The sequence below is a fragment of the Poecilia reticulata genome, linkage group LG5 (genome assembly GCF_000633615.1).
Source record: "Poecilia reticulata strain Guanapo linkage group LG5, Guppy_female_1.0+MT, whole genome shotgun sequence".
Lineage (NCBI taxonomy): Eukaryota > Metazoa > Chordata > Actinopteri > Cyprinodontiformes > Poeciliidae > Poecilia > Poecilia reticulata.
The window spans coordinates 14,031,513-14,058,101 of NC_024335.1; the positions used below are offsets into that span (position 1 = coordinate 14,031,513).

The 26,589-nt window shown below is 37.5% G+C and overlaps 3 protein-coding genes across 8 annotated transcripts in view; 1 reads left to right on the forward strand and 2 right to left on the reverse strand.

Moving 5' to 3' along the window:
• Positions 1 to 15,211, reverse strand: part of cpne1 (copine I) — a 42,210-nt gene extending 26,999 nt beyond the window's left edge. Inside the window, exons 1-3 of one of the 5 annotated variants that reach the window (XM_017304895.1) lie at positions 15,060 to 15,211; positions 12,384 to 12,446; positions 5,499 to 9,386 (exon numbers count right to left, since the gene is read on the reverse strand). In XM_017304895.1, the coding sequence (XP_017160384.1) occupies positions 6,653 to 9,358 (2,706 nt within the window). In that variant the 5' untranslated portion in view covers positions 9,359 to 9,386; positions 12,384 to 12,446; positions 15,060 to 15,211 and the 3' untranslated portion in view covers positions 5,499 to 6,652. Of the gene's footprint in view, positions 1 to 5,498; positions 9,387 to 11,353; positions 12,361 to 12,383; positions 12,447 to 15,059 lie in introns of those variants that run through there. The other 4 variants (XM_017304896.1, XM_008409153.2, XM_008409154.2 and 1 more) reach the window with 4 other exon arrangements.
• Positions 15,212 to 16,475: 1,264 nt separating this feature from the next.
• On the reverse strand, positions 16,476 to 23,644 carry nfs1 (NFS1 cysteine desulfurase). Its single transcript, XM_008409159.2, has 13 exons — positions 23,298 to 23,644; positions 22,389 to 22,465; positions 21,805 to 21,921; positions 21,132 to 21,215; positions 20,655 to 20,807; positions 19,750 to 19,843; positions 19,501 to 19,635; positions 19,157 to 19,314; positions 18,980 to 19,085; positions 18,688 to 18,769; positions 18,515 to 18,598; positions 18,077 to 18,166; positions 16,476 to 17,971 (listed from the first exon to the last, which is right to left on the reverse strand). The coding sequence occupies exons 1-13, from the start codon at positions 23,401 to 23,403 to the stop codon at positions 17,908 to 17,910; spliced, it is 1,350 nt and encodes a 449-aa protein (XP_008407381.1). The 5' UTR covers positions 23,404 to 23,644; the 3' UTR covers positions 16,476 to 17,907.
• Positions 23,645 to 24,716: 1,072 nt separating this feature from the next.
• lg5h6orf89 (linkage group 5 C6orf89 homolog) overlaps positions 24,717 to 26,589 on the forward strand; it is a 9,465-nt gene continuing 7,592 nt past the window's right edge. The window contains exon 1 of one of the 2 annotated variants that reach the window (XM_008409161.2): positions 24,717 to 24,817. The gene's annotated coding sequence lies outside the window, so the exon portion shown is untranslated. Of the gene's footprint in view, positions 24,818 to 25,327; positions 25,403 to 26,589 lie in introns of those variants that run through there. The other variant, XM_017304574.1, reaches the window with a different exon arrangement.

Here is a 26,589-nt window from a genome sequence, read left to right on the forward strand (position 1 = left end):
TTTTATTTTGCGGCAAATAAAAGACTTAGAAGGCAGCTAGCTCAGCTCCAAACTTCCAGCAAGTTTAGCTAGGGCTATATTAAAAAAGGAGTCTCTCTGATTGGTCAGTCTGATACAAAGCGGTGCTCTGATTGGACAAACTGTCAGTCAGTTTAGAATGCCAGAGAAGACGGTGACAGTCTTTCACAATAAAAGTGGCGACACACTTTACAAGTTAACCATAAAATCCCAAACCACCTAATTAGAAAACTGTCCGTAACAGGATACASACAAAACATTTAGGATATCTTTAAAAAAATAAAAATAAAAAAAGCATGTTGAAATGATCAATGATCTGCAACATAACATTTTTACTCTTGAGTTTTTCTAATGCACCTTTCTTATGCACTACCTTTCCTGAATACATATTCACACACCCCTTGAATGCAATTAATTATCTGAATTATTAAACATTCACTCGCTACAGTAGTCCTAATGTAGTCATAGTGAAATATTTTCAACATGATCAAGTTACTCCACAAGTAAATTTTTGCAAATTTTCCCTTCCAGCATAAAAAGTCATTTTACATTTCATTTTACACAAGTATTTTAAAAATATATACTTTTAAACAAAAAAGATATTTAGTCCATTGGCTGATAATACASAACAATAAAAGCACATGTTGATGAAAATGTGTCTTACTATAGCACCAACCAAGCTCATTCAAAGGGTTAAATCATTCTTTCCATGTTTTAAAATCACTTTGGACAACACATCAGCAACAAGAGACACACAAAAGACTTGTAACATCATCTGCCTGATTAAACAAGAGAATCTCAAAACATTTACATCCAACAGGCCATCATCACAATTGCACCTCAATATAATGATTTTGACAAACGGTGACATTTATCTTTATATAATTAAGAGGTTATCTAATTTATAGATAAAAGTACAAATCTTTGCTTAAGAAACAGCTACGCGTGCCATTTACCCACTATGAATACCACAATCTAGATGTCACTTCCTGTAAACACTACTTCCTAGTTGGTGCTGTCTTCAGTTGCATGTTAACATTTAGCCATAGTGACTCACTATTCATTTTTAAATAACATCTACTGGAAACCATCTTTACAAGTTACAACAGATAGTCTACAAAATATATCAAACACAAGCATTTTCCTAATTATTCAATTAATTCAGTCCAGCTCATTTATTTATTGTCTTAAGGTACAAACCCAGTTTGTTTGTTGTGTGACAAATCAATCCAGACAAACAATCCAGTCATATAAACAGATTCAAAGTCAGTTCCATACTTTCATAACCCCTGACTGTGTAGCAAAACCCAGCTCACACCCATTTACTTATTATTGCACCATACCTAACAACAGGCTAATGTTTTCTGTACAGAAAACCATTAATTTATCACAAAAATATATTTGTGGATATTAAATTGAGGGGTGCATTTGATATTTTCATTGCCCACATTGTGTCACATTACAACCACAAGATTTAATGCGTTTGATGCATTAGTTATGCCATGAAGTTGAGCGTAATAGGAAAGTGGCAGGAAAAAGATGTAGGACTTTATTGAACATTAATCTACAAACAGTATCATGAAGACCAAGTAACATGGCACAAAAGTCAGGGGAAAAGTTTAGTGTTTTTTTTTTTGAAGCAGATAGGTTTTGTAACAATATCCCAAGCTTTCAAAATCTCACCAAGCACTGTTCAATCACCTAAAAATGAATTCCAAGGCACAAATCCAAACCTTGTGGCTGTCAACTAATAGAGATTATTATTCAGAGAAGCAGCCAAGAGGCCCATGGTATCTCTGAAGAAACTGCAGTGACTCCACTATATGTGCCCAGGGCAGCTATTAGTTGTGCAATTCACAAATCTACCCTTTGTGGAAAAGTGGAGAAAGTAAATTTGAACCTAACATTCAACTGACACCACAAACACATGGAACAATGTGTTCAATTGACTCCATAATTACATTTTTGATTAATTTTTTATTTGTTTGCAAAAAGCTATGCGTGAAGAAAAACTAATCTCCATCTACCTGAACACACCACACCCACGTTAGAATATCTTCTTGTTGTAGCATAATGCCATGGGGGCGATTTTCCTCAACAGGTATAGGGAAGCTGGTCAGAGTTGAGGGCAAGGTGCATGATGCTAAATATGGGACACTCCTGTGAGAAAACCCGTTTCAGACTGCAAAAACTTGGAAATAGGATAAGAGCTCACCTTCCAGCAGGACAACCACCTTAAATATACAAATCAACAAAAATGCTTCAGATCAAACCATACCCACATGTTAAAAATGCTCAGACCTAAATACAATTTATTCATTGCCTTTGACTTCACAATTATGCACTACTTGGTGCAGATCTATTGTATAAAATCCCCCCCAGAAATACATGTAGAATAAATGTGTTAATTATTAATATCTTTGCAAGGCATTGTAGTTTAAGTTCAAAATGACAAGTATTARAGAGCGTAGCACTGATAAGTTGTCAAAAYAAGAAAATTTGATCTAAGAAGCACAATTTAAAAACAGCCACATACATCCGTTTATCATCAATTATTTCTAATAACTGAAACTCTACACTTTTAATACGATGCAGAAAATTACTTTTAATCTAATTACATTTATATATTGTGTTTATTATCAGTCCAATTGAAAAATAAAATAATTTTCCTCTGATAACCAACTTTGTGATTCTTTCAGGGTATTAAAATATGTAGCATTAAACTTAATAGCTATCTTTCTAAAGTATAGTTAAACTCCCGGTTGTTGCAACCAGTGGTTGAGTATTTAGTGTCAAGACTATGTTAAATATATTAGATATTTGCATGGTAATTGTTAATTTTAACTTATTAATTTAGCTTCTATTTTGACCACCTGGCTACCTTAAGAGACTACCATTTATTTAAATACAGCTGTAAGCAGATCTTATTTTGTCAACAACTATTAAAATCCATGTTCCACTTTTAACACATCCAGGGTGCCATCTACAGATCACCCTTTTTAAGCTCCATCTAGTCAAATTCACTATTTACTTGTTTATCACATTAGCAGGGCTACCACTTACAACATCAAGTTCAACTTTGTTGTTTGTGAATTTTACGATGACAACTGAAGAGTCTAATGCTGTTTAATAATTCATGTATCCATCACTCACCTGTAAGATATGCCTTCTGTTAAATCTYAATAGTTGCATGATCAATAGCTCGCTGGTCCCATTAAAAAATAAATAAATAAAGCTCACTCACCGCTTAGTCATATCCTGAATGTCCACCAGCTGGATTTACTATAATACACAAACTCTGCCCTTTCCACACCAGCAGCACAGCATCATCTGTACCCCCACATTTCACTTTTATTAGACAAATAAAAAATAATCCATGCACACGATTATATTCAGCTGGACATGGCTCTTGTATCCGTTTAGAGGTGCACCACTTCTCAAGTCCTCTCCAGACCAAACTATTTCCAATAATGCCCTCTACTGGCATTAGTGGATTCACACAGCTTTTACAACTGCAGTATGTAACTTTCATAAAAAGTGTTTACATAATTGCAAAATATTAACATTGTCATGACAGTATAACACAAATAATGCGTTCCCCCCMAAAAAAATGCTCCTCTGCCTTCCCCTTGTGGTCCTGCTGCCATCTGCACAAATACTCTCTGGTTGTTTCTGATTGGTTGTCAGAAACAACCAATCAGAGTCAAGAGGAAGGTCTTAGCACTGTCAATCATCCTGATGTACATGCTGCTCACAGCCTTTCCCTTTCTATTACACAACAGCTGGTTCACCACAATGGAGTTTGCCACAAATGCCCGAGTTAGTTAGCAAGGCCACTGATCACGGCAGTTAAACAATTTTCCTAGAACAGCATTAGCACATTTAGCAGCGCATACATAGGTATGACTGACAGTGCTGGTAATATAGTAACACTGGGAGGAGCTCCATTTTTTCACAGATCATGTCTCACACCATACAGTCACATTTTGACAGTATTAAAGTAAGCATGTTTTGTAAACGTTACATACTGCTGGTGTTAAGCATGCTTTACATTAATTTAAACCCACTTTTCTGTGCTATAAAATATTTTAATTTGGTTTGGTGTAATCTCAATTAACAGTAAGTAGAACATCACAACTAACACAAACGCAGAAAAAACCAGTCTAAGTGCAGCTAACAACCAGTAATAAGTTATTTTATTGGCTATTTTTATATTTGTAGATTAACTGGATAAAAAATGTCATTCTGTGGAATGTTCATTTCGCTTATGTTTATTTAATGCACTATTAAAAGTGCATAAGAAAAATGAAAATAAATCATTAAATTTCTTTTACATAAGAAAATAATCTTTTTGCCCAATGTGCAATAATATATAAATCAATTTGCATACACTTGATCATTTGTAGGAAGGTATGCAACTGTATCTAAAACTTCTAACATTTGAAACACTCAGCCCTTTCTGCTCTACATCATTACAATGTTGGGCTATTTTTTTTTTTGTTTGCTTGCTTTACAAAATGGTAAAACTATGCCATTTCAGAAGTTATGGGTAAAATATTTAAAGACAAAGGTGTTTAATCTTAGATGTACATATTTTTGTACTTTCGCTTACTGTTAAGGTACTGTTCTTTCAGCAAATGGAAGGTTTTAGAGCCTGTATCTTAATCCATTACTAAATTGACAATTATAGCAATAATTAATTAATCATGATAAACCCAATTAATTGTTTCAGCCCTATATGATAGTGATATTTATTTAGTCCTTTAGGGGTGATTTCTTGCATATTTTAGATCTCTGCCTGATTCAACATACCTGTATAAACGTAGGTCCATTACCAGGCCTCTGCAGAAACTGAGGACATACTTAAAAGGCAGTTCAAGCATTTGAGCTGTGCTGGAGCAGGAACACATTTAAGGCATGCAGGATATGACCCACAAGGTTATGTTATACACCTCTGCTCTATACCAATGGCCCCCATTGTCAACAGATTTTGAAGCAATACACCACCTGTTGGAATGTGGTGAACAGATTTGTGCTATGGATGTCCAGCCAAAGAAAAAAAAAAACAAAGACAATGCTGAAACCATGACCTTATTTGGTCCAATTGCAAACAAGTGTACCTAATTAAGTGTCCAACAACTGTAAGGTTTATTATAGTACTCCTTCAATTGCACAGATAAACTGTGCGATTTAACTTTCAGATGTCAATTATAATGCGGTAAAGTATTTAATGCAACAAGTGAAAAGTAAAGCCAAAGGACAAGAAGCATCTGTTGGATAAGCTTACTGAATAAAAGTTTACATCCAAGGTAGGTGGTGCAAGTATTTTGAATGGAGGAACACAATGCTAAACTATAAAAACAAAGACTTCAAATGGTAAAAATATTAAATTGCGTTAAGTATTTCAAGACAGACAAATATAAGCTAATTCAAGTTCCCATAATCAAAAAGTGAAGAGCAGACAGTTGGAAGAGATCACGGCAGGTGAGGAATGTCCCTTTATTAGCCAAAGCAAAGGAGACTCCACATCAGGTATGGTAATACGATCATACAAATTTGTTCACAGCAATATCAGAAACAAATACGAGCTTTAAGGTGGAAACATCAGAATCATGATAGAACTTACAAGCAATATAATGCTAAGAAACTAAAAACACTACGGACTTCATCTCAGCACTCTACAGTCCAAACACCTACAAAACATTTGTCTGCAAAATGGGGTTTTGGGGTATTCAGTGAAGTATAATTGAAAAAATGCATTATCATAAAATGTGACAGAGAAAAAGAAATTAGCAGCTCTGTTAAAAAAGAAAAACATGACTCCACTGTCTTGCCATCCCATATCCTCTATGTGGCAACACTGACTAACGCATCAGTTTTAATCAGCATGATTTTAATAAACAATAGGGGATGCAAGCATAATCACCATTGCAACAGGTCACAGACATTTGATCGCCTCAAGAAAAGCTTCTCATAATTTCAAAATTTAAACATGGATTATGAGTTCAACGCAGCGGCAGAATTCATCAAAGCAACATAGGATGTAAAGATTTGAATGCAGCGACAATGCATGTAAATTTTTACCATATCAAAAACACAAACATTTTATCACAGCATCATACTGTGGTTGTTCATCTTACCAAGCAACAGAGCATGTATATTTCAAACCACAACAGCAGAGCATTAAGCACATACAGCAACAATGTTTGACACTTTACAATAAGGTTATCATAGCAAAGAAAGACAGATGACTATAGACAACATGACTAGAAAAAAAAGCTACACTCTCAGTGAAAATAATATGGAAGGACCAAAATAATGCCAACATCATTATAACCATCATATTCGCAACCATTGTGGGTCTATAGAGGCAAAGTCAGTGGAGCAGATGCAGAAAAATAACCAAAAAAATATGAGGGATTACAGTCCTTTATGGACAGCCTGCAAATGGCAGGGCTTACCTGTRGGTATCTACACAAAGGAGGAGTTTTGGTAATGACAGTCACTGAACTGAAGGTCTCAACAACAAGGTTCTTGACATCTGGCTTACTTCAGAATTAGTCATGGTTGTGGTTTAGCCAGAGTTGTTGATCCAGATGAATGTAAAATCTTATGTACAGTCATTTATTAATATTTAAATCAGGTTTATTTTAACTTTACGTGCTCCAATAGGTCTGTCATTAAGTTCCATTACTGCAGCAGTGGCCTCATCATGGCTCTGGAAAGCCACCATTGCTTCGCCATTTGGCATGCCTTTATCATTGAACTGTAAGCAGACTGAGCCTGGTACCACCTGGTAACCATAGAAGAAGTCCATAATCTCATCCACAGTTACAGTGAATGGCATGTTCTGAAGCTTTACGATTGTTGGACCAGCAGCACTACGCTGATTGTTGGGATTGTTGGATCCTCCAGGGGCCGAAGGGTTCCGGAGGGCTTCGTTCCCAGGAGTAAACACTTGCTGTCCACCTGTTGCTCCACCACTTGGAAGCCCCTGGTTATTGGTGGTGGTGGTAGGCCCTCCACCCCGGTTCTGTCCTCCTCCAGCTCCCTTTCTATTGGCATTATCAAAAGGTACTAAGCCTCGCAGCCCATCCTGGCCAAAAGGAGCTCCTCCGGTAGCTCCAGGGCGAAAGCCAGGTGGCTCCAAGATAGGAGCGCCAGGTATTCCTGGAACCAGAGGAGGAGCAACACCTAGATTTACTTCCCCTAACCCTGCTGCCAAAGGAGGCATGGGGGGAGGACCTGCAAGCCCGTTACCTGGGGCAGAGAATGGCGTAACAAATGGGTTACTGTTGAGGTTGCCCATGGTGTTTCTAAGAAAGGTAAATTCATCACCACTCATGGCTGCAAAAGGATTAATCTGGGGCTGCTGGGGATTAGGTGGTGCCTGCTGATGCTGGTTTTGGTTCTGATGGCTTTGGTTGCGTTGACCTCGCTTGTTTTGAGGTGGAGGATTTCTCTCAATCTCCTTCATTTGTTCAAAGGTCACCAGATGGACGAAGGCATCGCGGCCATTGAGTTTTTGGCGGTGTAGCCTTTCAGTTTTGCGAGCATCCTCCTCAGTTCTCAGCTGCAGGATGGCTTGCCCCAAACCATTGCCATTACTATCTGTCAGGACTTTCAGCGCTTCCTCATATATGCCTATACCATCAAAAAAGGCACGGACATCCTTCTTGGAAATGTTGTAGGGAATGTTGCTAATGTGGACACAATTCCTTGGAGTTTTCATGCCATCTGGGTTCTTGCCATCACCTTGTCCTGCTTCACGTTTACGGATAGCATCAATCTTTTCTAGCATTCCTTTTCGGCTGATTGGATGGACCTGGATAAAGCGGGAGCCCATGTATTGCATGTGAGCTCCAAGCCCAGTCTTGTAGTCCTGTTCTGACTTAAATTCAAGGAAGCCCTCCCCAGTAGCCCGCCCATTTGGGCCATAAGAAATAAAGACACTATCTTCTACGATGGCCAAATTATTGAAAAATTCCTTAATTTGTCTCTTGTTGGCCTCATAAGGCAGACCTTTCAGATAGACACAAAACTCCTGCCTGTGAGGAGATCGTGACCTCTCTCGTTGGTCTCTGCCTCCAGGACCAACATTGATGCGGCGGTTCTGATGATCCTGGGCCTCATTATGTAATTTACTAATATTATGAGACATATGGCTCATCCTGCTGTCACTGAGGCTGGCCCACTGATGCTCAGAGCCCGGACTGATCTCAATGAATCTCTGGCCCATCATGCCACCACCTCGCTTCAAAGCTTCAAAACTATCCTGGGGCATGAAGAATTTGACAATTGCCCTTCCATTTGGTCGACCCTGCCCATCCCTCTGTAGGCGAACCCCATCTACTCCAAGACCTCGAAAGAAGTCCCTGACTTCCATCTCCGAGCAGGAAAATGGGAGATTTTGGAGGAGAACATATAATTCATCAGGGTTTGACCCCCCTGCTCCAGTGGCAACAACTGCTGCAGCTTTCATATGAGCTTGAAGGCCAAGAGAAGCCAATGGAGAAAGAGGGTTGAACAACATGGGATTAGGGGTTCCAAGAGGCAGACCTGAGCCCAGTCCTGCTGGAGGAGGTAAGGAGGGGTTGAAGGGAGGTAGAGAGGGCATATGAGGAAGGTGGGCTATAGGTGGCACTGGGGGACCTTGGGACAAAGGTGCAACAGAAGGAACGGGCGGAAGGGTGGACACTGGAGGAGGAACTGAAATTGTGGGTAGTGTGGGCATTGGGGGCATGGAGGGCATGTTGGCAAGAACAGAGATGGGTGGAGGACCGGCATTGAGTGATGATAGAGCTGTGGAAATTGTGGGAGTTGAACTATAGTTATTGGGGAAGCTTGGTACCACATTGGCCATGGTTGCTGCTGCTTTGTTAGTTGGTTGGTCTTGTGATGAGCTTACAGCAGTCACTGAAGCTGGGGTGTTTGTAAAACCCTGATTCCCATGGCTACTAGATCTCCCTCCTGCCCCACTTTGCACCGTGGGTATGGAGGCTGTCGGTGCTTGACGGTTTGCATTTCCAGCTGTGGGTGCTGTCATCTCTACTGGCCCTGCTCCAGCTTCAAATCTACGGCGGCTAAGTTCAATCATGTTCTGCATTTCTGTCTTGCTACTAAGTAACAGTGATACTTTAGAGCCTTTGATGGACCCGCCTGTACGCATCATTCCTAGTCGAGCATCCTCATCTGTGGCGAACACAATGAAGGCTTCACCATGTTCCCCACCCACGATGTGAACTCCCCCATCAGGAATGGTTAGGCCGGAGAAGAAGTGTCTGATGTCCATGGTCCCAGCCACTATGGGCAGACCCTGCAGCCTGATGACTACAGCCATATTGACTGTTTAACAACAGCCCTACAACCTGGGGAGAAAGCAACACTACCATCAGATGAAGAGCAGAGGGAAGCAGAGAAGTTTCTAAATGTTTCAGACTTCAAACTATGCAGGCAAGTATCATCAAATTTTTGATCATGTAGAAACCGTTTTTTTGTTGTTTTTTTCAAACTTTGCAAAGTTATTTTGCCCTCTGATATTGGAAACCAGAGGTGTTTTGAATAATAAAAACAAATGCATCACTTTGAAAAAAATGTCTAAAATGCAAAACAAAAACTAAAAGGCCAACCTCTAGCAAGTTTGGTAAACTTGATTCAGAAAAACAATCAAATTAGATTTTTTTTTTTTGCTCTTTAAAACAAATGGAAGCTGAGCATGTACAAAGTAACTCAAAAAAGCCAATATTCAGAAGGCTCTGATTTCATACTGTAGTTTCATGCCAACAAATAACTGAATCAAATCAATAATTTAAAAGCTAAAAATAAAGTTCAAAATATTGCCATGTTTAGAATTGTTCATGGGCCATTTATCACTAGACAAAAAGGCCAAATACCCGTGATCAACTGATCTTAAGCAAACAGGTATACAAGCCATTTCATACAATACAAATCTTAAGACAGTTTGGTTAATAAGTACCTTCTGTTTAATCGAGCAAATGTGTTCATCTTGTAGAAAACCTTAAAGCATACACGAACATTCTGATGTCAAATGACCCTGATGCTTACCTTACAAAAATAAAATAACTCAAACTGATAAGAGGCGTAAACAGATTACTTTTTGGTGACAATGGGTAAAAAAACATGTAGTACTATTTTACTCAAGAGCTTCATGGGTCATCGAAGAATGACAAACTTACTTTCAAAGTAAGATTTTCTCATTTAATTTTCTCATGCTAAGAACATGTTCTTAGCATGTTCAGCAAAGAACATGCTAAAAAAAACAAATTTTTACACCTCAAGTACTGAAGCTAAATTGAAGTTGGATCAATTTCTTGGACACCTTTGAAAAAAACTTATTTTCAACATTGTAAAGCAACCATTGAGCTCCATAAAATACTTTAAAAAGTCTTATTTTAGTCCATTTAGGATGCATTTACACAAGCCCAGTTTGGTCAGCTTTAATCAAACTGTAGTACATTTACTTAGAAAGTCTGGTTCATTTTGGGGGAGGAGAATGCACATTTGAATTCTGAGTGAACTATGACTGGCCTAAAAACGTAGATCTCAGTTTTGTTGACGTGAACTGGCACAGTTCAAATACSATTGCCAAGCGGACTGGAGACCACTCCAAAACCAGGAAGCAGACTGTGGCGCAGGGCATTCTGAGTAAATACAACTAAAATAAATGCACAAATCTAGAGTAGTGGAAGAAATTGTTCGGAACCTTTAATCAAAGACAAAAGATAAATCCTACATCCACTAAAATTTGACACTGCTACATTTTTATTTACATTTGATGAAGAAAAGTTGTGCTCAGTATCTTCTTCAGAGGTTTTTGTGCAGTTTCCTTCAGTGATTCTTGGTGCAGCACCATTACAGGCGAGGGGGGAACAGGTTTTTCAAAGGGTTTGGTTGGTTTGACACAATGCAGTGTGAAATCGAACTGCACCAGATGAAAATGTAACAAGTATTGCAATTTTGGACTCCAATTGAACCGAGTCTACCGGACAGTTGTGAAAATAAATTAAAACAACACTCTGGCCAACGGCTGGTTCTGGACTTTCTTTAAAAAGCTTTGAGTGGGGCTGGGCAAYAACTCAAAAACATTTCAAGTGAGCTATACAAATGGCTCTAAATATTTACCCTCCTGCATATAAGCCATTGGGAGAATGTGATCCTGAAGGTACCACTCACGTGTTCCTCTACAAGCTCATCTGGAAAACCAAGTGTGTCTGTTTTAGGTGAGAAGAGGCATTCTGGCCATGAATGCTGTATATTGAGATATAACCCAATTATATTGATATAACATTTTTGAGGTCAAATTGCCCAGTCCTACCTTTAAGTTCAGAACAGATAGCTGCTTCCAGATTGTAAGCCTGCTACAAAACCAGTGTATAGAGAACCAAGTCATCTGAAAAGGAGAACACATCTGTACTAGAGATGTACCAAGAATCAACTGGTGACCAAAATCAAACATTGAACAATCCAAAACTTAAAACTCCAATCTTTTTCCAATCTCTGAAATCTCCATATTAATCCACTCAAACATTGTGAAAACCACACTTGGTGTGCGACTTGTTACTGCAAGATTCCACATTAACCATTTACAGTATCTATGAGATGTTCTAAAATTAAGTCAGAAGAAGCACAAAAGCAAATTTAAAAGAAAACTGTACTCTGTATGCATTCATATCGGCTGGTCAGTCAGAGTGCTACAACAGACAGCTCCTGTTGTGCATTTTGCTCAATATTTCTTTATTTTGCTGTTTGATTTGGTACCTAACCTTTTCGGGTACGAGAAACAGCCCTTTGCCATAAAATACCAATTTGTAACCACCTTGGAACTAGCAAAAGGTGGAAGACAGTCTTGAGCCAAATTCAGCAGATACCAGGAAGGCRTAGCTTAACAGTTAGTCATTCTAGCTGCAGAACTGATTGCCAATATAAAATACAAATGACATCTTAAAAAGGTCAACTACATACTATTGTCTTTTTCTTTTTTTTTAAATAGTACGTTTTTAAAATTAACTCCTCTTATAGACATGGTGTGATGCTACTTCTGCTTCTGATAAATAATGACTAACTGAACTCAAGGAAAGTGCACTAAAAATCTGTTTTTATTGCTGTTAATTATAGTTCAAACAAGAAAGCAAAGCAAGTTAAGACAAATTGGTTTATCAAAGTTTTACACATCTTTGATGTTTCTGAACCCTACTACTTACATCAGCTTAAAAAATAACTCTCAACTGTCTCTTCTTAAGAGAAAGTTGTATTTTTTTTTACCTTGGAATGCAGAGAAATCGGCTTTGTTTGCTCAAGCTGGTCAAATGTGGTGCAAAAATAAATCTCATGCAGTTCAAACTCACCAATGCAACTAAGCAGTGTGTAAACTTTCACTGAGTTACAGGATTTCTGCAGGACACTGAAACCTGGTGAAAGGGTCAGAGAAACAAACATTCCTGTTCAAAACATTGTTCATACAGCAAAATCACATGAAGGGCGAAAAAGTGAAAGGTGTGTTTCAGTAACTTGCAAAATGTATTTAATAATTTAATCAGTGTCAACAGCTAACTCTGAATCGGACTCAAAATGTGAAAAATGCCATATTAATGTACGATTGCCTAAAGGTTTAAACTGAACAAACATACTAAGATTTAGCAAAACTGAACTTTGAGAATCAACTAATGACACCAGACTCCCAACCTGAAAGAACTAAAACACTTGTAAAGGATGAAATAATCACAGCAACAAACAAAGTTAACCCAGAAATCCAAAGGACTTAGACAAGTTCTGATGAAACCAGATCTCAACACCAAAAAATCCCCTGGAGTTATCTCACAATCAGGCACTCAGCAAAATCTTACAGATATGCATCTTCGTACATCCGAGTCAGCAAACAGCACTTCAGCTCCTCTTTGTACAAAACATCAGAATGACCATCTTAACCAGCAAACATTATGATATCAACCAAACATTAATGACAGCAGGAGAAACTCTTTAGACAACAGAAGCATCATCGTTAATTTTTAAAAAGAAATCTTAGGAACATTTATTGAGAGCAGCATCAGCATCATGCCAACCAGAGCAACATAAGCATCATATAAACCACAGCAACGTTCACAACTGATTATCAGCAAAGAACAAATGATAGCAGCTGATGAACAGGAAAAACAGTGGAAAAGAGCAGAGCAATATGGCAGCTAAGACCAATAAAACACGCAGAGCAACAGAAGATGGAGCAAACTTGCCACTTGTAAAATCCTCTGTATTGCCATTCAAGATGGAGGGACCACTGCCCTCAGTAACTCAAGCAAAGCTAAAATTGTTGGAAATACAAAATGCCTTCATGCCTGCAGTGTACTACACAACATGATGCTCAACATCCTCAACCCCAGAGAACCAAGCGCCRCACTGCAGATTACACAAAAGACAACAGAGATGAAGGACAATTCTTTCAGTGCTTTGAAAAGTAATCTTCATTGAAGTTGTAATGATCCTCGCACATTGGTGTTAATGTACCTAAGCAGGCAGCATAAAGAGGAGAAATAAGACCAAAGTACAGTAGAAACCAGGAGAAGAAACCATCCAACCAACCCTGGATACTCAAGGAATAGCGATGCAAAATGAAGCTGGAAAGATTCAGAAAACCACTTCCTGCAAAAAGAAGGAAAAAAATGCAGATTTTTATTTTTAAACAGCAAATTCAGAATCAGGGAACAAAACAAACAATACTCCCCATGTTTTTTTTAAAGTAACTAAACCAGTAGGAGGGACATGCCAATGCAACATGGAGACCAAGTCTCTGACAAAACAATAAGACGGCATCAAAAAAATCTGAGGTCAAATCAACATGCCTTTTTTAACCTCTTGCTATTATTGCAGTCACTGATCATTTCTGACTCTACAAAGCTCCACTGGAATCCACATTCTTAACAGGAATTCATAAGAATTGTTATGTTTAATAATCTTCAGTAATTCAGTCCCTTCACAAGCAAAACTGAAATCATGCATACAAGTGGTCAAGATATAAAGCCATTCAGAACATGCACTATGTTCTCCAACAAGAGTACTTTCAAGTACATTAATTACCAAACACCACAAATAAGCAAAAAGAAAATAGAACCACAAAGGCCATTTTTTCAGCTAAAGTATCATCATACTCAAAATGCATGTGTGGCAAATGTGTTATTTTAATGTAAAATAAACTGTATTTTCTGCACTGCACAGAGCATTTGCACTGCTTTAGAAAAAAACTAAAGCAGTGCAAATGCTTTAGTTTTTTTCTAAAGCAGTTAAATCGTGTAAATAGAGAGAAATAAACCAGTATCTATTAAGCTGCGAATTAGGCCCTCATGTTTTCACAGGATTCAATGGAAATGGAGGAACATACATTACTCCAGAATTCAAGTTTTTAAAACACACACACTACACACACAGTCTCATTTTATAAGTCCTATGCTAATTTATTTTGAAAATTTTGCCAACACCAATTGAGAGAATTGGTCTGTAATTAATTACGTCAAGACATGCTATTAACAATGCTCTAGTTTACCTTTATTTTATCAAACTGGATTCTTGAATGAAAATACTTTGACATAAAATACTTTGATAATTTGTTTGCGTTTACAGTATTCTGTATGCAGCTGTAAACACAAAGAATCAAACTTTAATCAACTAACCTCATTGTGAACTGTACCGTGAAGAAAATAATGAATTTCGGACAGCTAGCTAACGGTAAGTAGCAACCAAAAAATACGAACTTTCGAGCAAAACCATGTTAAATATTTAGTCAATACTGTTCAAACTAAGCAAAGCTTCGACACATATCCTCTGCACACATTTTCTAAAACTCGTTATCGACTAATTCCAACCAGCGTGTTTCATCTGTATTAGCATCCATTGAGGCTAACCTCCCATTAGCAGCCATCGCTGCTGGTGAAACCTGTGATTGAATGTTTTAGAGCTGAAAACCGAGCAGTACGCGGGCTTTCCAAGCCGCTTGGACAGTGTCATTAAGCGGCCTGTCGAATGTGGATTCTTACCGAGGAATTTTGTCAATTTACACACTGATGTTTTAGTCATACACGGGAGTCTTTTCTTCTCTCTGCAGGGTGTTTCTGCACGAAATGTCGGCGCAAACCACGCGATAACAGCAACGATGACGCGAGAGTGTGCAGCCTCCGCCCCCTGCTGGTTGAATCTGGTTAAAGCAAACTCTCCTTCATTTTTTTTTATTGGCGGTCGGAAAAAAAAAAAAACGTCCAGTAGGCATTACCGCCACCGTAAGTGGAGAGTGGTTCATAAGGATTTAATTTATAATATCCAGATGTACTTAGATATTGATATTAAGGAAAACTCATTCCGTTCAATAAATTAATTCTGATCTATTGAAAAATTGAAAACCATATTCTGACACAAAAGATATTCTTTTGTGTCAGAAAATATACCTGTTTAATTTATAGACATTTCACTGCACTTTAATCCAGATTGTATGTATTCAAACTCATTGAACTGTTTTACATTTCAATGCATGTTACTTGTTTTGTATATAATAGAACATTAAAAAAATATGCTCACTGCAAGGAGAGTGAAGCTTGTCAGAATTTTGGGGGAAAAGACTTGAGACTTGAGACTGAGGCAAAGGTTCAGCTCCCAACAGGAGCCAGAAATACAGTGGAATGATTGAGTGTTAGAAAGTCCTGGTCAAAGCATACACCCAAACCAACAGAGAATACATCTAGATGTAAATATTGATTTTTCACAAAAAATCTCCACCCAAGCTCACTGAACTTGAGCTGTTTTACAAAGAATGGATAAACATTTCATTCTGTAGATCTGAAAAGCAGGTAGACACACATGGAAAAAGATTTGCAGTTATTAAAAAAATATTGTCCTTGCATTTTGCCTTTAACGTTTGGTCTCATCACACACACAAAAACCTGAGAAAACACTCTAGTGGATATACTGCAGCATGATATGGAATGTGAACATGGGCTGGTGTTAGAAAGTGAAATACTAAATTATTTCAGATAAAGAAAATCAGTAGATAGGAGAGTGTGAATACAGACAATGGATGTTTTCCTTTTGTTAAGTTTGTTTTCAATGGTGAGAAAAAAATGTTTTTTCATCTTCACAAGATGAAATTATTTTTCTTTTGAATCCTTTAATCATAAACGGCATTAACCTGTATGTGTTAAAATATTCAATGTTGTCATTCGATCAATGCCATTTGGTTTTAAAGCTATTAAATAAGTGAGCTATTGACAATATACACATTTTTTGGCATATTTTGCAGAGTTCCACTTCAACTCAAAACACCAGCCATGTGGAAGTGATGTACTGGTGCTAAGAGTTGAGCTAGTTGGACCTTTCAAGTTAGCCTTTAACTCTTTAACAGAGTTAAATATGAGAGAGTGACACGACATCCTGGGTAAATAAAAGAAAACACAAATTGGTAAAAGTCTTGATTGCATAAACATAAAGCAGTGATTTTATTGGGTACTAATGAGCACTGTGTAACAGCAGAAACTGTGGAGTAATGACATACAACAGCTGGAGGAGCCTAGGAATAAAATACATCTCTTAAAGAGATGTTTATATTTGCTTTAATAGTGTGGATTTGGAAAACAATTTTCTGGATTTCTTTAATCGTCTCATGTGGATGTTTGTCAAATTTCTGTTTGGAAGTTATTTCATCACAGTTGTTGATTTGTTAAGAATTAGTCTTAAGAATGTTCCACACCAACTACTGAAGTGGATATTTTAAATGACAACCAATGATGAAGGTTCAACCTGCTTATTTGATGGGGAAACTGAATAATCCTTCAGATGGATCATAAAAAAAAGAGATGAGACAAACTGACACTTGTGTTTAGATTCACACTGTATGTTTTTTGCCCATGAAATTTCCTATCCATATGCCATTTTCATGTAACACTTACTTTATCAAAAACAAAAAAAAAACAGTTAAATCAAAGTACAAACACTCCCATACAAATATCTGCTTTCAGATGTAACAAATTGAAATCAACATTTACAAAAATCCATTTCTTTTCATCATCCGAAATATCATCACTTTTCGATTTGATCAAGGGCAGCCTCGTTAACGCATCACCTCGACAGGAGGCAGGGTCATGCGGTGGGCACGCGTTTCATCCACAGGGGCAGTGAAACTGCTCATAGTTGAAGGCAGATGTTTTTTTTGTTTGTTTTTTTTATATTACATCAACACTATTCCTTTTTTATAACATTTCACATTTTAATAAGACCTATGTTGGATTTGTCAGCTCAGTTTTACCCTAAAAAGCTTTTAACCAGGCTTTGACATCAGGACGATAGTAATCCATGTAATTCAAACTTATACATACTGAAGCAGTATAACTGCATCTATATATTGCATATAAAACGGTGGTAGATGCATGTTCACTGTAGTCAATTAATATAAATAAGAATAGCTGGCATAACATGGCAGTTTTTCCTTTTGCTTCTATTTATTTTAAATGATGTAATAGATTTTTCCTCTCCTTGCATCTTACACAAAAATGGCACAAACTACATATTCTGTCCATTGTACTCTATTGTTCTATCCCTTATCATGATTTGCAGGATTCAGCTTACTCAGCTTTCAAGCTGCATCTCAGATCATATAAAGTTGCACATTTTGTGGAAGCCTCCTTGTAGAATACAACTGTCAGAGACAGCAGTGTTGCTGCTTCATGTCTCCTAAGAGAACAACTTCAGGAACTTGTACAAAAACAAAAAGCTACAGTTACAAACAGACTTCAAGTCGGACAGGAAGTTTGTGCGTGTTTGCTCAGAGGAAAAAATAGCTGGACCATCCCAAGAATTTCTTAGGAACCGTAATTGTTATCGGCAAGCAGTGGGTGGGGTCTAGTGCTGCGTCCACTTGATGCTCTTCAGGTCGATGCCTTCCTGAACCATCTCCCAGAGAGGACTGAAAAGAGAGGGGACGGAGGAAGGTTAGGGAAGGCAGAATTATTTAAAAATATGTTACAGTCAACAATAAGACCTGATCAGATGAAAAGTAAGAGTTGGTCACCTCATCTCTCTGAGTCTGCGGACGTGCTGGATGCATTTCTCTGCTGTGTAATCGACTTCTTGTTCTGTGGTGAACCTGCCAATACCAAACCTGCAGCAAAGGGATTCTCTTTGATCTTATGCACATAAGAGTTTAATTTCAACGCTTCTCACAAGATTAACCAGTGCAATTTATCTCTAAATAAACAAAACTAATTCATTCCAATCTGATCTTATCATATACAGTTATATTTAGATATCGGCATCCAAGTCTGGGTCTGTTTATATGACTGGACAATACTAATTGATTCTATACACCAGGATCTGAACGGGACTGGTTTAATCAGGACTCTTAATAGTTATTTGGTGATTTGACACTAGATGAATAACCCAAATGAAATTAAAATATAGAGGCCCCATAACCAAAAAAGCAGAGATCTCCTTTGTCTAGTATTTGTACCTGATGGAAGAGTGAGCAAGGTCTTCATCTGCTCCAATGGCTCTGAGAACGTACGACGGCTCCAGAGAAGCTGATGTACATGCACTGCAATCACACAAACTCTTTTCTCTTTAAAAAAAAGTAACAACATTATTCAGTTTTAACCTCATATTTGTTAAAGGTGGCAGTCTGACCTTCCAGATGACAAAGCAACATCCTTCAGCGCCATCAACAGACTTTCTCCTTCCACATAGGCAAATGAAAGATTAATGCATCCTGTAAACACACACATTCAGGTTTTTTAGTAAACAAGCTTTAAGTTCAAAACTGTCTTTTATGCTCCTCCTTCAAACTTACTGAACGGAGGCTTTTAGGTTAGAATTTAAGAGCAAAACTTTAAAGTTGGTTTTAAGTTTAGAAAAAAAGACTAAATAGATAACAAGAATGAGAGAAGGGAAGAGCGAGGATAGCAAAAAAAAAAATTACCAGGGTAGCGTTGTTCTGGGTCTCCGTTCATGATAACGTCAGGAATCTCAGACATGATCTTCTGGACCAGACGGTTAGCCAGCATGGACACTCTTTGATGATCATACTAAACGCAAAAACAAATATTAGGTAATCATCAGGTCTGGTCACTCAGTTTTTTTTTTCTCCTGATTTTACCTCCATCTCCTTCTGAGATATGCTGCAGGCGGCTCCCAGCCCGACGGCCAGCGGAGTGGGTACCGTCCCAGAGCGAAGACCTCTCTCCTGGCCGCCCCCATTCTGCAGCGGCTCCAAACGAACTCGAGGTCGGCGTCGCACATACAAAGCACCCACGCCTGCAAACAAACGCACACGTCACCAATTTATTCTCTCATAATTCATCAAAACCCATAATGAACAAGAGAAGTAAGCAGATATGCAGTGACTTAAATATATGGGTACAAATGGGTTTGTTACAGGTATGAAATGGAAGTAGGCTGTTTACATTATTATCTTAACCAACTATCGCCAATTATATTAACCTTTGGGTCCGTAGATCTTGTGACCACTAATGGACATCAGATCGACCTTCCAGTCAGAGACACTGATAGGAATCTTTCCAACAGCCTGCGCAGCATCAGTGTGCAAGAAGACTCCCTTGGATCGGCAAATCTGACCTGAAAACAGGATGAAGAGTAAACCTTGATCAGACCAATAACATTAGCCAAGCAACAACAGTTGGCTGATTTACTTTGTGGTAACAGGCGTTTATTATATGCTGCCGCATCTACCGATTTCCTCGATGGGCTGCTTGACTCCAATTTCATTGTTGACGGTCATCACGGACACCAGTGAGGTTTCCGGACGAATGGAGGACTCCAGTAACTGCAATCACACACACAGGTTTTATCATTAGATCTACAAACCACTATCAAAATTCCACAAACGCCATGTTACGAAGGGAAATTCTCCTAATGCAAAAACCTCACACTATGAGAAATAATTTAAACATTTTTTCCACTTATATTGTGACATGAATTTGATATAAAAGTYAACTAAAACAAACCGATCTGTTAGAAAACTAACAAAAGGTGAATTTACCCAGTTGTATAAGTTCATACACCTTTGAAATTGCTTCTGATTGATTTTTAGTGCTCAGTCTTTATTGGGGCAGTCTAACAGCGTCTTACCTCTTGACTTCTAAAGATTCTCCAGATCTATCAGAGTCTGAGAACATTTACTGTCTTCAGCTTTTGAGGAAAATGGTCACATTTAGTTCTAAAGTTTTGCTCATTTTTCTCTCGAGATGTCATTCTTTTTATTTGACCAAAACTGGCTAGCATGTAAGAAAAAAAACACACACAGGTTAAGTCGGGATAACTTCAAACACAAAGTTGCTTCCTACTTTCTCCCTGCCCTATTGTCCTTTGTAGAAAACCAGTTGAAAATTCCTAGTGGCTGACTCTTCTTCTGAGTAAACCTGGGAAGTTTTACTCTTTTCCTTTTATCTATTTTGGACTATGTTTTCCTTTCAGTTCAACTGCACAGGATATATTTCATATAATATGTCAAAAAATTTTAAACAGTCTTCTCAAAGAATCATATTTTACCAACATTAAACCTTGACACTTAACATGGGTATGCACATTTGAGAGCCACTGTAGACATTGTCAGTGTGAACACTGTTGTAGTGTACCTGCAGGTCCAGAAGTCCATTAGTCTGGACAGGCAGGTAGGTGACCTCAAATCCTTCAGCCTCCAGGATCCGACACGAGTCCAGAACACATTTATGTTCAGTCTGGGTTGTGATCACATGCCGCTTCTTGGCATGGTAGAACCTGGCCACGCCCTGCAGGGAGGAATACAAAAGATCAACACCCAGTGAGGTCCAGTGTCTTAATTTTTATGATTTTTTTTTTTGCTTGGCTTTGGTGTGCTTTAATTTTATCGCATCATGTTTAAGTTTGACTTATTAATCAATTATTTCCGCACTATTTAAGCATTTTGCAGCCATAGGAGAAAATAACAGAGTATATGCTAATATAATGTGCAGCAATTATTTTTATTATCAAATAAAAAATTATATTTTTTCTTACTTTTAAGCAAAACTAGATGTCAGAAGTGAGTTCAGGTTGTCTTTGTGTGTAAATACAATAAAGTAAAAAGACGGGACCTTGATGGCCATGTTGTTGGACTCTGTGGCTCCACTGGTGAAGATAATTTCTCTGGGATCAGCTCCAATAAGATCGGCCACCTGCTGCTCATGGAAAAAAAAACACAAAGTCAGCGGCTATTTTCAACAGTTATGTGCCACTTTCCACTACATGGTCCCGAGTTTCCTCAGCTTTCCCAGTGATTGCATAAATGTATTCTAATTTATTTATATGATAACATAATATTAAAAAAAGTAAACCATTTTGAGATGTCGAGCAGACCTGGAGCCCATCCAGGGGCAGATTTTGAGAGGGTCACAAGAATAGTCACAAAAGTACAAAGTTGCAACCCAAATTAATTTTCTGTTGCAGAAGTTAGTATTTGATTTAGAAATTTTTATCCAATTTTGAAAAGATATATATACATTTTTTACTTACTTCTTAATTGTTTTGATTGGTTGCATAATTACAATTTAGTTCTTTGCAGAACAGCTTTAGCTGGCTGTGTGACTATGTGTGGGGCAGAATTGGGGAGGCAAAAGAAGAGTTTTCCCAGGGTGCAATTCATTAAAGATCCCACCACTGAGTACACCTGATCACCACTAAACTAAGGTAGGGGAGCTCTTATCGAAGTATTTGCATATTAAAAGTTGTTTCCTACTCCCCCCCTGTCCTGAGTGAGAGTCTTTATACCTTCCTGGCAGTCTCCATGGCAGTCTCGCTCTCCCAACCATAGGCATGAGTCCTGGAGTGAGGGTTTCCATAGTAATTCACCTGGTATGGCAACATGGCATCCAGCACTCGAGGATCCTAAATATACCAAAAGGACAAATAACTTGTTAAACACACACATAATCCATTAGTTTAGGAAGCTGCATGGTGTACTGAGCCTGCTTCAAAAATGATCTTAATCAGAGGTTTTAATAGAAGCATAAATCTCTTTCAAATGATAAAACAGTGAAATTTGTTGCTAGTAAAGATGCACAGGATTTCCACATGAACAGATAAATGAACTACAAAGAAGTTTAGGAAGTTAAGGTCACACAAAGAAAACCTTACCCAAGCTACAATGATATATGTTAGCTGGAGAAGCTGATTTTCTTTCTTTTTCCCCCCTTTTTTTAAGAGCTTCTTTGCTCATTAGCACTTTGAAGGTGTTGCCACATGGAGAGAAGTCATGACTATTGAACTTCAAAATACATAACTAAATTATAAATGCAAATACAAGACAAAACAATTAATCACGACTTGTTGAATAATTGACAGGAAACAGTTACCATAGGAGTAGTAGCCTGGAAGTCCATGTAGAGGGGCCGCAGCTCATCTTTCTCCAGTTCATGTTTCTTGATCAGCTCTACAGTGAAAAACACAATTCACACAGCATTTTAAACTCACTAAAAAAATGTCCAAAGCAATCAGGACATTATACAAGTTCAAAATCATTTAAGCACAAAAGATTCTTACTGAATGCAGTATAGCTATTTGCCATATTTTCTCATTTATTCAAGCTGATTAAATGATTGACCCAAAATCAGGTAATTGTCAGATATTTCAAAGCAAAAAGCTATTCTGAAAACAACAATGATAGTTTGGTTGCTGGAAGAATCAGCTGGAGTGCTTAGCCTGCTATGTCATTGATTTATTCATCAACCATCTTTATAAAACCAGGGAACACATAAAAACTACAAGTTAGCAGTATAAAAGTTAACATCCATTTTTTTCAATTGGGAAAATATGCTTTTAAGTCACCAAACCAACTAATGCTCTAATTGCGTTTTATACAAAATATAACAACTATCATTAGATTGACTTGGTCAACATGTACAGTATAAAATATACTCTGGTTGTTAAACCAATCGTGTATGGAAGTACAATACAAAAGACACCATACCTATTTAAAAGCATTAGTGTTGTGAACACTAACGCCCATAAACACAATTCTTTTTATAAGTTGAGTACCACTGACCTTGGCACTCAACTGAGTTGGCCTTTCAGACTCATTTATATACAGTAATGAAGTCGAATAGCGATGTAATATTTCTGACTCAGTACAATGACATTTAATTAGATCACAGGTATTATAAAGTTTCCTGTACCCCCTAATGAACTGCGTCACTTTGGGATTAGCTTAATGCTAGCTGCTTTGATTTAAATAAGTAGGTTAGATTGGTCCTGGTTGTTGTTACCTTTTTGCATAGAGCTAACGGCTGTCCGCTCAGGACACAGACGAAAAGGAAGCCACGAGGCCGGCCTCAGCAGCCGGGAGGAGATGGTCCTGCCCGGGGAAAGCATCGGGTCGGTAGACTGATTTTAGCTAAAGCTCCGTCGACCTCAGTCCAAACCAACACGCTGGCTACAACTTGAACACCGAAAATGTAATGATGTGAGCTTGATCAGAAAGCAAGGTTCCTGTGAGAAAAGGCTGAGGAGAAAAGTCTTTAAAAAAATGTTGCACACGAGTAAAGTTTTGTTTTTGTCCGTCTGTCACTGTCTTACGCACAGGTTGCAGTAGAATGGGTCAACGTCAAAATAACACATCAACGTTAGCTTCCGGAGAGAACTTTCAAAACAAAAGACGTGACAAAACAACTACAATAAAATTTTCTTTTTAGATAACTCAATGACATTTCGAGTAAATACATAAATACAGCTGTAACATTTATTTCCTGATTAAGGAAAATTAAAATCTAATAACGTATCTATATAGGGAAAGTATTACATAAACTTTATTGTGCAATAAATTACACAACTAAGGTCCATTGTTAAAGAAAGTAGAGGATAAGATAAGGTTTTATTTACGTCAAAAATATTTAAACATGTCAGCATACAATGGTCCTTAAACACTTGCACAAAAAGCTGCTCATCTTTAAGTGTCTTGGGTGGAATTCATAGGAGCAGCAACATTTAACAGCATCTTGTTACAGTAAAAACTGGTTCTCTATTTCTCTAAACCCTTTACACAACAGGATTTCACATTTAAAGTGATACTGCAATTCCTTACTACTGCCTAGTAGTAGTAAGGAGTTTGCTGATTATTATTATGCACACTTATGGAGCTATGTTGTAGGATAGTTAAAGATTTTTTTCATCCTGCTAGTTGTTTTTTTTATTTATCAAGATGACATCAAGATGACAAATCATGTTGCAACAATGTAGTGTCCATCTGAGACAGGAAACATTTTATCTTTCTGTCTGTTTACTAAGCTAAACTGGTGAATACAAATGCTGAGAACAATCTGAGGACAGTATGMGATTCTCACATGTGATATTTGTGAGTGATATAATACAAACATATTTAGTACTGTTTATATGTAAATATTTAAAATAATAATATCACATCACCTAACTGCTTTTATGTAAAACCACAAAGGAAATTTTATTCCAATTACATTTAAAGTCAATAGAATAAAATAAAATAAACACTTGCTAAAGCTAACTGTAAATAACCATAAGTGTTTGAATGTGTTGTATTTTGCCAGTAATTTTGAATTCTGATTAGAGATGTACGCTTTAAATTTTTCATTTTCTGCCTAGTGCTGTACAACTGTTAGTTTGTTTTCCCCTCAGACACAGAAAGAAGTCAGTGATTTACAGCAGTTAGAGCAGYTGTTGCAACAGTTAGTAGAGCAGTTTGTAGAGCAGTTTGTTTTCACAGAGCAACAAGAAACATTGTTTCAAACTGSCAGCTCCTCCAAAGAGTCAAAAGGTGTGTTGATTGTTAAAGTATTTCCTTTAATATATWTTTTGTTTGTTAATATGTTTATTTAGCACARACTTAAAGTAATATATGGATGGAAATGGTGGTGATATGTGGATTACAACACTAAAGGAATTAAATCTCATAAAAACCATCAGTAAAGCTTCGTCTTTGTTCGGAGAGGCATGCTATAAATARCAATCAGTAGCTAACAATTACTGTACATGCTGCTTACTACAGTTCTTATAATTTTATAGTAAGATATGTTGCAGGGTTCCTTTGATTTTTGTGCTGACTCTCCATGTTTTTCACAAACTTGAAATAAATGTTTGTAAGTCAGACAGCTGACCGATATGTGGAGAAGTACTGTGCTGCATGTTATGTAACAAAAATGTAACTTTTTTAAACCAGGGAAGAACAATGTAATTTGTCTCCAGGATGGGTGGGGTGTGCAGGGGTTTTAGCTGCCTCCTTCCTTACCCTAGACCTGTAAAAGTCCTGGGTGAAGGGAAAGCCAGCCATGATTATCCTCTCTACAGACCTGATTAACCACACAGTGATGGATTTAATAATGTATGGCCAGCCAGTCCTGTGGTAGGTTCTGCTTCTTGAGTTCCCTCAGGAAATACAGTCTCCAATAAATCATGATCATTCATTATAAGTTTACTTTGGAAATTTAATTTAATGATGGTCGTTAGAATTTATATGTACTAACATTTCTTTTCACTTCATTTTGAGAAGAAARGTAACTATCATTTTAATTTTCTGCTTCCACATCGCTGCCTTTCAACWACGTCGTAATTGTTTGCAKCTTGACTTTACTGTAAAATAGTTGCACAATAAGCGGAAGAAGTTGGGACTTCCTGCGGCATGTCCGTGCTCTTATTGGCTGAAGGGAATTGTTTTGGTTCCGTTTAAGGCGGGATTAAGGATTTGTATATTTTRCTGGCTAAAAGGAAACGTTTATGAAACTTYATCAAAACTACRTTGAGGCTTTATTTTAATACATATTGGATTATTATGACTTTTTTATTTTTGAAGTGGAGTTTCAATGAAAAATAKAATTTATTTTTCATTAYATAAGGCCTTTTCTTTTAGTGATTTTTTTATTCTTCAAATGACAGTAGTTTGTACTGCCCCATATATTTTTTATGTATATATTTTCTTGAATAAATGCATTTGTATTTGAAAGCAAATGATACATTATTTTGTATCATTTTCAACACCATCAATCACACAACATAACATTTTACTCCATCCAATTTCGAATGAGATTTAAGTTGTTGTAATGATCTTTTTTGTTTGAAACGTTTCCTCTAACRAATGACGTTCATGAAATATTTATATTAGATTTTGAAGGAAAACTTTGTGTGGTTCTTATCTGTCAGGATGCCCGTCATGCTGCCAAACACCAGAAAAGGGCTTCTTGAATCCCAAACAGATTATTGGCGGCRAACAAGAATTACACAGAACACAAACTCCATATTAAGAAATTCTTTCAAAATATTATGTTGCATRACTGTGAAATGTAGGTTATGTAGAGCAGCAGATTTTGCAACAATGGAATTAATATTTGATTACACATTATTACCAAGTGAAGATTTTATCAGTGTCAGTGAGTGGTGTTCACAGTATATTAGCAGTTCCCAAAGGTGTGCTTCTCTGTATCAAGTAGTCTGATGTATCTCCAGGTATTCCCTGGGCTAGCCCTCGGACCCAGGCTCGCTAGAGGCTGGGGATGACGGCTAGCCCTCGGACCCAGGCTCGCTAGAGGCTGGGGA